This window comes from Crinia signifera, chromosome 11, assembly GCF_055691185.1.
Source record: "Crinia signifera chromosome 11, ASM5569118v1, whole genome shotgun sequence".
In the NCBI taxonomy this organism is placed as follows: Eukaryota; Metazoa; Chordata; class Amphibia; order Anura; family Myobatrachidae; genus Crinia; species Crinia signifera.
This window is the reverse complement of record NC_139227.1, coordinates 3,467,309-3,480,528: the sequence shown is the minus strand read 5'-3', so window position 1 is coordinate 3,480,528 and position 13,220 is coordinate 3,467,309. Positions and strand designations below refer to the sequence as shown.

The following is a 13,220-nucleotide window of genomic DNA, read 5'->3' as shown; positions in this document are numbered from 1 at the left end:
AGGAGGGTCTCGGAGCTAGGGGCATTGACTTGCAAGAGTCCTTATTTGATATTCTTTGAGGACAGGGCAGAATTACGCACTAACCCGCGTTTTCTACCCAAAGTGGTGTCTGCGTTCCATGTGAACCAGCCAATTGTGGTTCCTGCTGGTGGGCCTCATTCTGAGGTGCCAACGTCCTTGGACGTAGTAAGGATTCTCCGTGTCTACATCAGGAGAACAGCAAGGATTCGCAAAACTGATGGACTCTTCGTCCTCTATGACGCCCAAAAGATTGGACGTCCTGCTTCCAAGCAGTCTATTGCACGATGGATATGTGCAACCATTAAACAGGCTTATGTGGTAGCAAAGCTGCCTATGCCTGTTGGGGTGAAAGCTCACTCTACTCGTTCCGTGGGGACATCCTGGGCGGCTGCCCGAGGAGTTTCGGCCTTACAATTGTGTAGAGCAGCCACATGGTCTGGCCAACACACTTTTGTCAAATTTTATAAGTTTGATGCTCTGGCCACTGAGGATACTCAGTTTGGGCAAGCGGTGCTGCGGCAATAGGTTCCGCACAATCCCGTCCGTTCTGATATCTTTGGTATATCCCCATCGTTATGAACGACTCCCTGTATCCCATAAGAATGATAGAGAAAATAGGATTTTAATACCTACCGGTAAATCCTTTTCTCGAAGTTCTTATGGGATACAGGGCACCCGCCTCTGTGCGGAGGTTTGCCTTGCTCACTTTGTGAGATATGGACCAATACTGGGTCCTTCTGCTACCCTTCTTGTTCCTGGCGGACATAAGGGTGTAGGTTACCTAGGTAACTTAAACTTACATAGTGTACCTTAAAGGTCCACGAGTGTAAATTGTCACTTAGGTGATAATTCTATACATTGTTCCAGTTGGAACACAGTTCAAAATAGTTGTCATGTTGACATGTTCTTAGGCCCTTAGACTTCCCAGGTTATGGGGTTGCTAATGTGGTCTGTTATGTTGAATGTTGGGTGTGCTGGATGAATCTCACCACGGTAAATATACACATATTCCTCTCATATTGTTCTTGTCCTTCGGCACAGTTCACTTAACTGAAGCTAGAGGGAGGGGAGCAGAGGGGAGGAGCCAGTACACCCTGTATAAATTTTTATATGTGCCTGTCTCCTTCGGATAAGCTCTTTTCCCCATCGTTATGAACGACTCCCTGTATCCCATAAGAACTTCGAGAAAAGGATTTACCGGTAGGTATTAAAATCCTATTTTCCTCGAACCTCAGTACATGCCCGCATGTCCCAAGTATAATATTTTGACTTCTGAATTTATTTTATGGAACCCTAGAAAAACAAGCGATGCCTTGAATATTGATTTTAAATAAATTGGAATACAGGTTAGCTCATCTACGGTGCACAGGCACCTTCTTGCAGTTGGGTGGAAGGCTAGAAGGCCAGTGAAAAAAACAGCTGCTCTAAAAACCTATGAAAGAAAAGCATTACAGAAATGGACCAAGGAAGACCAGCGGAAGGTTATCTTCAGTGATGAAAGCCATTTCTTTGTACAGAGACATTGAAGTCAACATGTTCGAAGGTCAACTGGAGAGAAGATCAGTGATTGTCACATTGATCAGTGTGTGAAACAGCCAGAAAAGAAAATGTTTTGGAAATGCTTCAGCTTCTATGGTGTTGGCAGCTTGAAGCCAGTTGATGGTATGATGCGCTCAGTATATTGATATTCTTCAAAGCAAAGTGGTTCCAGAGCTTCCAACAGGATCTCTCACCATGCCACACGTCCAAAATGGTCAAGAATTTCATGTCTGGGAAAAATATGAAAGTACTAAACTGGCCTGGGAACGCGCCAGACAGGAATCCCATTGAAAATCTGTGGTCTATTTGCAAGCGTCGTCTTAAGCTGGCCATACATCTACTGATTTATTGTCAGATCGTGCTGGTTGGAGCAAAACCCTGGTAATGGATGAAAGCAAATGACAGTTGACCATTTAATTTGTAATGCTGAAAAACTGCCAAAACCTGTCATTCAGATATTACCAGGTTTTTGTTACAACCAGCCCAATCTGACAATCGATCTGTAGATGTATGGCCAGCTTTAGAGGAAAGGATTGTACGACAATAGTGAAGATGATTGAAGCACTGATTCAAGTGTGGTGCCATGACCCTAAAGTCACCAAAGACTTTTCCAATTATGTGGATGCTATGAAAAATCGTGTAAAAATGCTTTTGAAAAACAAAGTTGGCCAAACAAACTGCTCAAATGTTGTCCAAGGTGAAAATTGAAACAGTGTAAATTTCATTGCTTGTTTCTGTTCATTTGCACAGGGTGAATGTATCCAGTGTACATTGATATTCTAGCATTAGCAGGCATGGACCTACCATTTGCTTGTAAGACACTTTCCATTTGAATGCTGTGTGCTTTGGAAACAAAATTGTATCTCACAACAGCATGTTTTCAGGATTTCTTTAATTATGCACAAATGACTGTCTGTCTACTTTCCTAAAGCCAGAAAGCCTCACACCCTGTTAGACATTTTACCATCATCTGTTGTATTATTATGCATCTGACAGCCAAATAATGATGTTTTTAATGACGTTCTTTGTAGGTGTGCTGAAAACATACTTGGAGTATATTACGTCCCTGGAGTATGAGCAAACGCCAGATTATGGAGAGCTTCGGAGAAACCTCTCATCTGCCATGGAGAAGATGGCAGTCATGCCTTATGATCCTTTACAGTTATAGACAGGTATAAGAGATTCTATAGACCATCTACATCGCATACAGTACACTAACACCTACTGGGCTCTTTATAGCAGTATAAAAATGATGATCAATGGACTTTGTCGCAAAGACTTTGTCAGTAGTTTACTGTTTTTGGAGGACTCACTTCTTTATTAGCAGAGAGTTAGGTTCCCAGCAAGCGACCCCCTGCGCGGTTCATACTTTTTATTCTTTTATTGTCTCCGTGTAGTGGCTGGCGGGGTCTGGAACTGTGTGGATAGGAGTGTGTGCTCTGGGTATTGGTGGCCATTTGATTGGTTCTGCGTGTGTGAGTGTAATAATGTGATGGGGGCTTTATAGGAGGCGACTCAAGGTTTACCATCTTCATTGGCTGGAACAGATCCCAGAGCAAAGCAGCACATCAGCTTTTTTTTAGTTGTCACCGGGTTCCGGGCAGTGGTTGGCATGGGGGTCTGGATCAATTGGACTGTGTGGTCAGAAGTTGGGCTCTCGGGGTCATTGCCTGGGGAGGAGTTACTCCATCAGCAGCATCTGTTAGACTTGCAGCACTCTCCTCCACACTGGTCCTGTGTACCGCCTGGCACTAGGACCCAGAAACCGGCATGCCCGCACAAAAAACAGGAAATCTCTGTGAATGCGGACCCCAGCAGTAAACTTTCTAAACCGTAACCATTCAGCTTCACCTACAAGAGCGCTGTGGGGCCCCATTATGTCAGGGGTGGGGAACTTCAGGCCCGGGGGCCGTATGCGGCCCCCATTGCCGGTCTGAGTGGCCCGCCCACCCACCTGGTGACTTTGCTGGGAGTCAAGTACAGAGGAATTCTAGCGAGAGGTTTGTAGTTCTCGTGAGAATCCTCTTAATAATCAGCAGCCGGAGACTGGGACGGCTGCAGCAGGACAATTTGTAAGATACATTTTTACGTATAGCCCCCGAAGTATTTTCCCCCATACAAACGGCCCTTGGCACAAAAAAGGTTCCCCACCCCTGCATTATGTGAACACTGGCATATACAGTAACCAACCAAACCCTCCTTCCCCGAGATGTGCTCCTAGCAGACACATACCAAATACTATTGCCCTCTCCTATACCTGGCAGCAACCCATCAACTACCATCTGTGATGTGGACTCCCGGCATCCACCTACCAACTATCCTCATGCCCTTTTCTCCCCTTGTTATGTGCACTCCCAGCAGTATTCCACCAACAAACTGAAAGGTACTGCTGTGTGGCATAATGTAGATTATAGGCACTGCTGTGTGGCACAATGTACATTACAGGCACTGCTGTGTGGCACAATGTACATTACAGGCACTGCTGTGTGGCACAATGTACATTACAGGCACTGCTGTGTGGCACAATGTACATTACAGGCACTGCTGTGTGGCACAATGTACATTACAGGCACTGCTGTGTTACAGGCCCTGCTGTGTGGCACAATGTAGATTACAGGCACTGCTGTGTGGCACAATGTAGATTACAGGCACTGCTGTGTGGCACAATGTAGATTACAGGCACTGCTGTGTGGCACAATGTAGATTACAGGCACTGCTGTGTGGCACAATGTAGATTGCAGGCACTGCAACACCCGCACAGTACAGTAGATCGCACCCGCACAGTACAGTAGATCGCACCCGCACAGTACAGTAGATCGCATCGCACCCGCACAGTACAGTAGATCGCATCGCACCAGCACAGTACATCGCATCCCACCCGCACAGTACAGTAGATCGCACCCGCACAGTACAGTAGATCACATCGCACCCGCACAGTACAGTAGATTGCACCCGCACAGTACAGTAGATCGCATCGCACCCGCACAGTACAGTAGATTGCACCCGCACAGTACAGTAGATCGCATCGCACCCGCACAGTACAGTAGATCGCATCGCACCCGCACAGTACAGTAGATCGCACCCGCACAGTACAGTAGATCGCATCACACCCGCACAGTACAGTAGATCGCACCCGCACAGTACAGTAGATCGCATTGCACCAGCACTGTAAAGTAGATCGCACCCGCACAGTACAGTAGATCGCATCGCACTCGCACAGTACAGTAGATCGCAGCCGCACAGTACAGTAGATCGCATCGCACCCGCACAGTACAGTAGATCGCATCGCACCCGCACAGTACAGTAGATCGCACCCGCACAGTACAGTAGATCGCACCTTAAGTTGGCATTTCTCTTTTTATCTTTCTTATTTTACTATGCAACAAAAAAAATGCTGTAAAAGAAATAACCACCAAATAGCACTGTAAATTGCTGCTAATAAAATAATAATTGTTAATAATAATGTTAAATACACATTTCGATATGAAAAATGATGATCTACTGTAAATGACACATTTTGCTACAGTACAGTAAGGTGCATTTTAATAAATGAAACATTTTTACGAATGTGCCTACTTTTCAACAACTACATTTATATATTTATATTGCATTTCTAGACTTCTTAATCATGAATTACTTCTTGCTGATAGCCACATTTACTTTTTTACAGGTCAGCAATGTTCCTACTAATGTGAATCAATTTTACTGGACAAGAAAGAATACACATGCAGTTATATGTCTTTACTGCTGGAATGTTTTTACACTGAAATTTGAATACATTTGTTAACAGTATAATGCTTTATTAGATTGCCATGCTGTGAATACCTGTCCACATGGAGAGATGGACATTCTTTGCCAGGCTTACCAGGCCTACATTCGGATTCAAGAACTGTATATGGCTGACTACAGCGTAGAGCCATCTTTACTGATTCATTGACCATAACTAGTGTATGGTGTTACGACAATGTTTTGTCACTTGCCCCAGCTAAGAAAACAAACACAATGTTCTAATTATTAAACAATTGAACCCATTACAGTATTATTATAGCAAAAAAAAAAAAAAAGAAGATTTCATGCATGAAAATTTTTAGCGTTAGTTATACTATTTAGATCAGGCATGTGCAAACTATGGCCCTCCAGCTGTTGTGAAACTACACATCCCAGCATGCCTTGCCACAGTTTTAGTATTCCCTAAAAGCAAAACTGTGGCAAGGCATGATGGGACTTGTAGTTTCACAACAGCTGGAGGGCCATAGTTTGGACATTCCTGATTTAGATTATCACGTGTATCCAAGTCAATTTTATGAACATGTAAAAGTGTGTGATATGATCATATAGGCTAAAAAAAAGATTTCAAAAGGTAACCTGTGAAATGCCTAAGACTACTTTTTAATATTGAAGATTTATTGTTGAATATATTATATTGAATGAAACATTGTTCACGTTCCTTAATTTTCCCTTGTTTATTGTTAATAATTGTATGAAGAAATGTTCTAAGTAAAACAAACGTTTTACTAGAACTTTTTGTGTACGACAGATGATTTATATCTTTCTTATATTGCATGATCTTTTCTTTTTGTTTTGTAATATGAAAAAAATTTAGAAATATGAAGTATATAACAATGTATTAAGTGCTCTAAAAAAAATTTTGTAAGCAGTGCCACTTATATTTTTAAAATTGTCAAGCAGTTTTATTGGATTTATCAAACACAAAATTCCCCTTTCAGAATAAAGAGCTTTTGTTTTATTGAACTTGGTCTTCCTTTTACTATGCACAAATATTGTATAATCCGTTTATAAAAGACACTAGTAAATAGTAACACCTTCACTAATAGGGCAAGTCCCACTCATCATTACCAGTGAACCAGAATAATACAATCAATAGATCCCAAGAACTGGTGCTGTAAGAAAAGAAGAAGCAGCTGCTGTTAAGGAGGGTATCTACCTACTGCATCAGTGCATGTCCTCGTGTTCTGTTGCTCCTCTTCCTGTGAAGAATGTCTCCCACCTGTACCTTCCTCCCTCTAGTGTCAGTGCATGTCCTCGTGTTCTGTTGCTCCTCTTCCTGTGAAGAATGTCTCCCACCTGTACCTACCTCCCTCTAGTGTCAGTGCATGTCCTCGTGTTCTGTTGCTCCTCTTCCTGTGAAGAATGTCTCCCACCTGTACCTTTTTCCCCCTAGTGTCAGTGCATGTCCTCGTGTTCTGTTGCTCCTCTTCCTGTGAAGAATGTCTCCCACCTGTACCTTCCTCCCTCTAGTGTCAGTGCATGTCCTCGTGTTCTGCTGCTCCTCTTCTTGTGACTAATGTCTCCCACCTGTACCTTCCTCCCTCTAGTGTCAGTGCGTGTCCTCTTGTTCTGCTGCTTCTCTTCCTGTGAAGAATGTCTCCCACCTGTACCTTCCTCCCTCTAGTGTCAGTGCATGTCCTCGTGTTCTGTTGCTCCTCTTCCTGTGAAGAATGTCTCCCACCTGTACCTTTTTCCCCCTAGTGTCAGTGCATGTCCTCGTGTTCTGTTGCTCCTCTTCCTGTGAAGAATGTCTCCCACCTGTACCTTACTTCCTCTAGTTTCAGTGCATGTCCTCGTGTTCTGCTGCTTCTCTTCCTGTGAAGAATGTCTCCCACCTGTACCTTCCTCCCCCTAGTGTCAGTGCATGTCCTCGTGTTCTGCTGCTCCTCTTCCTGTGACTAATGTCTCCCACCTGTACCTTCCTCCCCCTGGTGTCAGTGCGTGTCCTCGTGTTCTGCTGCTCCTCTTCCTGTGAAGAATGTCTCCCACCTGTACCTTCCTCCCTCTAGTGTCAGTGCATGTCCTCGTGTTCTGCTGCTCCTTTTCCTGTGAAGAATGTCTCCCACCGTGACCTGGACCTTGTTATAACCCCTGATATATGTGAAAGTTTCTATCATGTCCCCCCTTTCCCTTCTCTGCTCTAGAGTATACATATTTATATTTTTTAGTCTTTCCTGGTACGTTTTGTGATGTAGGCCATGCACCATTCTCTGTAGCAGGTAACCTGGAACCTTGAAATTATCCTCTGGGAAACACTCAGGAGGAAGACAAGTTGTTCAAAGCCCTGAGCTGTTGTGACTTCTTATATCCCCCAAGGTCGCTGGTGATTGGTTACTGGCTGCTGCAGCAGCAATTAGGATGGAACTACCTGGATAAACCTGGTTCATGTGACCTGTGCTGGAGTCAGTGTCAGGAATCCTTACAAATGATTAATCAGCCAGGAATGCAGAGCAGCTGCAGCAGCATGGACACCAACAAGCCTGGAAACTAAGAAAACAAGCGTGTACCAGTCAGGTTCATGACAATGCATAACCTTGCATTTATCCACATTGAACTTCATTTTCCAATTTTTGGCCCACTCTTGTTTATTTAGATCACTCTGAAGTGCGGAGACATCAATGGTTGTTCTAATTACTCTACTCAGTTTTGTGTCATCAGCAAAAATGGAAACATTGCTGACTATACCCAACACAATATCGTTAATAAATATGTTAAATAAAGGGGCCCTAGCACCGACCCCTGTGGCCCTCCATTTAGTACTCGTATCATACTTGACACTGCACTGTTTACAACCACTCTGTTCTTTATTCCGCAGCCAGTTTCCTACCCATCTACTAATCTTTAACCTTAATTCCAAATCCTCCATTTTATTTATCAACCTCTTATGTGGCACAGTATCAAAAGCTTCGGAAAATCCAGGAAGACCACGTCTACAGCATCTCCATTGTTTAGGTTGTTGCTGACATCCTCATAAAAGCTTAATAAAATTGTTTGGCACAAGCAATTTATCACAAATCCATGTATTCATTATATTATGGAGCTCTAAATGTTTTTGGATACCAATCCCGTAAAATTCCCTCACATAATTTCACCACTATGATGTTAAGCTCACAGATCTATAATTTGATGGGTCATCCCTTTTTCCTTTTTTGAATATTGGTACTACCTCTGCATTTCTCCAGTCCTTAGGCTCCTTACCAGATGAAAATAAATTCTCAAAAATGTAAATTCACAGGGTTTGCTAATTCCTCCCATAATTCCATTAGAAGCCTAGGTTAAATCCTGTCTGGACCTAGGGATTTTTTTGTTTCTATTTCGCTGAGCTATTTCCATTGATATTGTTTAATGGGCCTATGTTCTCTATTATTATTATTAGTAGTAGTATTTTGCTATTTATGTATTTGAAAAACTTCTTTGGATTGGTTATGCAGGTGAATGCAGGCCCACGTACTGTGCTTGCTTTTAAGGTATAAATCCTGGAAATCTATGAAGAATACTGCATACACATATGAACCATACTTGCCTACATTCTGGCATCCCCTTTCTGGGAGAGGGCAGCCAGCTCAGGGGGGGCGAGGCTGCGGTGAGTGAAAAGGGGTGGGGAGAGGGCGAAGCCACACGGGTGTCTATTTGCTTGTGGGCGTGACCACAACAATTATGCTGTTTTTGCCACGCCCCAATTGTGCAATGCCATTTTTAAGGCCCCCCCCCCGCCAAGGGCCATTTCGGGAGGGTAGGCAACCCTGATATGAACCTTTGTATCATTTGAGTCAATGCCATATTTACTTACACATTTACTTTTACTACACGTGCTATACTTTCTAACCACATGGTGGCAGCAGTGTACTAAATATATATCACATCATCAATTTTTTTACACTATGTTATTGAAATTTTATATCTTGCTATGATTGAAGTTTCTTTTATACTTAACTCCATCATAACTGAGTGTGTGTTAGGAACAGGGAGATCTCGCCTACCCTAACTCCGTTGTCACCCCTTGGAGTTGGCGGATGCGTGCTAAGCTAACCTTCACCAATAATAGCCGCGTTCGTGGGAGCCCGTTAGTCAGGCTCCCACCCCGATGCCACCTGGTCTTACTAGTGACAACGCAGCCGCCAAGGCCGGAGGTAAACAAGGGGAAATCTACCTAACAACCAAAGAGGCGAGAACCACCCTGCCCCACGGAGGGGGTGTAGTGGATAGCGGACCGGGCTGGGACCCGCGGTGCTAATGCTGTGGGCAACAGGCAAGACAATGTACCGTGGCCAAACTGACCGGTATCACTATACACGAGGTGTACCCAGATGCTGAGCAAGAGTAACAATACACGGTATGCTGACACAATCAGACCTGCTGACGGGTGTAACAATACACAATATGCTGACACAATAAGAACTGCTGACGGGTGTAACAATACACAATATGCTGACACAATAAGAACTGCTGATGGATGTAACAATACACAATGTGCTGACACAATAAGAACTGCTGACGGGTGTAACAATACACAATATGATGATACAAAATATAAATGACAATAAGGGAGGCAAGGAGTGAGAATCTCCCAACTTATCTGAAAACCAAGAGATCGGCAGGCAGACACAAGCAAGGATCCTGGAGGCAGCCAGGAACAGGGACTGGAAACAGGAACCACGAGTGGGCAGGAGCCTGGAACCGGAAACACTCAGGATGCCAAATCAAGAGCTATAGCCGGCGTCTGAGTGTCCCAGCAACCAAGTTTAAATAGCGCGCCAAGCGCTACCCTGACGCTGCGTGCGGCGTCATGCACACCCCTTCCTCCCTGCGGCCGCCAGGCGTCCCCCGTCGCCTTGGCAACCGCTGCGGCAGGGGAGGAAGGGGTTGTACGCCGGCAGCCTGATGTCTGTCACTGCCTGCCGGAAGCTCCCGGCTGATGACGCGACGGCGTCGAGGTAACCCGGCAACCGCCGGAAGAACTTCAGAGGAGACTGCCGGGCGAGCGGAGGCGCTGCCTGTGCAGCTCCTAACAGTACCCCCCCCTTGAGGAGTGGTCACCGAACCCTTAGAACCAGGTTTGAACGGGAAGGTCTAAAAGAACTCTGCTTTGAGCCTGGGCGCATGTAACAATCGCTCAGGCACCCAAGACCTCTCCTCTTCTCCGAACCCCTTCCAATGGACCAAAAATTTCAGTTGACCCCGAACAACCTTGGAATCCAATATCTGTTCTACTATGAATTCTTTGTGCCCTTGAATGAGGACTGGTTTGCGGTTAGGAGCAGGCCCTGATTGGGAAGCCATCGAGGCTGGTTTAAGAAGAGAACAATGAAAGACATTATTGATCCGTAGTGCTCTGGGGAGCTGCAACCTAAATGCCACCGGATTGACTTGAGCCGTGATCAAAAATGGACCGATGAACCTGGGCCCTAATTTTGGACATCTCTGGCGAAGCTTAATGTGGCGAGTAGACAACCACACCTTTTGCCCCACTCGGAAAAAAACATGGTCTCCTATGTTTGTCAAAAAATTTTTTTGAACGTGCTGAAGACTGCCTCAGAGCCAAATGAACCTTTTGCCACGACTTCCTAAGGAAGGACCCTGTGGAGAAGGGCGGCCGAGAGGAATCCCTTGGAACAAAGAAGGAGTTGCACTTGGGATGGAACCCGAAATTACACAAAAAAGGCGAGCTCTTGGAGGCCGCATGATAAGAGTTGTTATAAGCAAATTCTGCCAAAGGTACCAGTTCGGCCCAATTGCTCTGACATTTGGAGACGAAGCAGCGTAAATATTGCTCCAAGGCCTGATTGACCCTTTCGGTCTGCCCGTTGGACTGTGGGTGATGCCCGGAGGAAAGACTGACCTGTATTCCTAAACCGGAACAAAAACTTCTCCAGAACCTGGCCACAAACTGAGATCCCCTGTCTGAAACTATATCCAAGGGAAGGCCATGGAGTCTGAAAATATGCGAGATAAAGAGCTGTGCCAAATCTTTAGCAGTGGGGAGTTTGCGCAAGGGAATAATATGTGCCATCTTGCTAAAGCGGTCGACCGTGACCCAAATGGTGGTAAAGCGAGAAGAAGAAGGAAGATCGACAATGAAGTCCATAGAAATATGGGACCATGGCCTTTCTGGAATGAACAACGGCAGGAGTGTACCCACTGGTGATGATCTGGGAGATTTATGTCGAGCACATACCGGACAAGAAGAGATAAACAGAGCAACATCCTGTTTTATGGTAGGCCACCAAACCGCCCTAGACAAGTGCTCAAGGGTCTTGGTAACGCCAGGGTGTCCAGTGACCCTACTGGAATGAAAGTCTTTGAGGACCAATTTTCTGAGGTGTTTAGGAATAAACAGTCTATTATGTGGAGTCCCCTGAGGAGCAGAAGGCTGGGAAGCCAGGACACGGGAGGCCAAGTCCTGAGTCAGACCCGCAAAAATGACAGAAGACGGGACAATGGGAGTATCTTTGAGTCCAGCGCTCTGACAAGTCTGGAAACTACGAGATAACGCATCAGCTTTGACATTTTTGGGGCCGGGTCTGAATGTAATGATGAATTGAAACCTGGTAAAGAACAACGCCCACCGGGCTTGTCGTGGGTTTAATCGTTTAGCAGACTCGATGTAGGCTAAGTTTTTATGGTCGGTAATCACAGTGATGATGTGTTTGGCCCCCTCTAACCAATGACGCCACTCCTCAAAGGCCCACTTAATGGCCAACAATTCACGATTCCCGACATCATAGTTCCTTTCGGCTGAGGAGAACTTACGGGAGAAGAAGGCGCAAGGATGAATTTTCTGATCACGAATGTCCTTCTGAGAAAGGACAGCTCCAGCCCCTACATCCGAGGTGTCAACCTCCACAATGAAAGGAATTCTGGGATCTGGGTGATGTAAGACAGGAGCTGAGCAGAAGGCCTTTTTTAACTGATGAAAGGACTCAACGGCCTGTGGGGACCAAATTTCAGGATTGGCTCCCTTGCGAGTCAGTTCCACAATGGGGGCAACAATGTCAGAAAAGGACCGGATGAATCTCCGGTAATAATTGGAGAATCCTAAGAATCTTTGGATGGCCTTGAGATTGTTTGGACGAGCCCAGGACATGATGGCCTGAACCTTGCTGGGGTCCATGGAAAAACCCTTTGGAGAGATGACATAACCCAGAAAAGAGACTTGAGCAATTTCGAATTCACACTTTTCGAGTTTGGCGTATAATTGATTTTCACGCAACTTCTGAAGGATCAGGCGGACGTGTTGCCGATGTTCAGAAAGTGACTTGGAAAAAATCAAAATGTCGTCTAAGTAAACCACAGCAAATACCCCTAGGTACGGCCGGAGTACTTCATTGATGAAATCCTGAAACACTGCAGGAGCGTTGGCCAAGCCGAACGGCATCACAAGATATTCGTAGTGACCTGAATGTGTGTTAAAGGCTGTCTTCCACTCATCTCCCTTTCTAATCCTGATGAGGTTATATGCTCCTCTAAGATCAATCTTGGAAAACACCACCGCTTCCCGGATTTGATCAAACAAAACAGAGATGAGTGGTAACGGATAGGAATTTTTTACAGTAATTTTGTTCAAGGCCCTATAGTCTATGCAGGGACGCAAAGATCCATCTTTTTTTTCAACAAAGAAAAACCCTGCACCTACGGGAGATTTAGAAGGACGAATGAATCCTTTTTCAAGACTCTCTTTTATGTATGAATCCATGGCCTGGGATTCAGGTTCTGAGAGGGCATATAGACGTCCCTTGGGCAATCTGGCATTGGGAACTAAGTCTATAGCACAATCAAAGGGACGGTGAGGGGGCAACGTATCTGCTTCCTTCTTGGAAAACACATCGGCAAAGTCTCTGTAGGGTACGGGTAAAGAAGAAAAAACGGGAAGG

At 45.1% G+C, this 13,220-nt stretch overlaps 1 protein-coding gene across 1 annotated transcript in view; it reads left to right on the top strand.

The window, feature by feature from the left end:
- VRK3 (VRK serine/threonine kinase 3) overlaps nucleotides 1–5,627 on the top strand; it is a 57,790-nt gene extending 52,163 nt beyond the window's left edge. Inside the window, exons 14-15 of the mRNA XM_083164868.1 lie at nucleotides 2,592–2,732; nucleotides 5,231–5,627. Coding sequence (XP_083020994.1) covers nucleotides 2,592–2,728 — 137 coding nt within the window. The 3' untranslated portion in view covers nucleotides 2,729–2,732; nucleotides 5,231–5,627. The remainder of the gene's footprint in view (nucleotides 1–2,591; nucleotides 2,733–5,230) is intronic.
- Nucleotides 5,628–13,220: the final 7,593 nt, after the last annotated feature.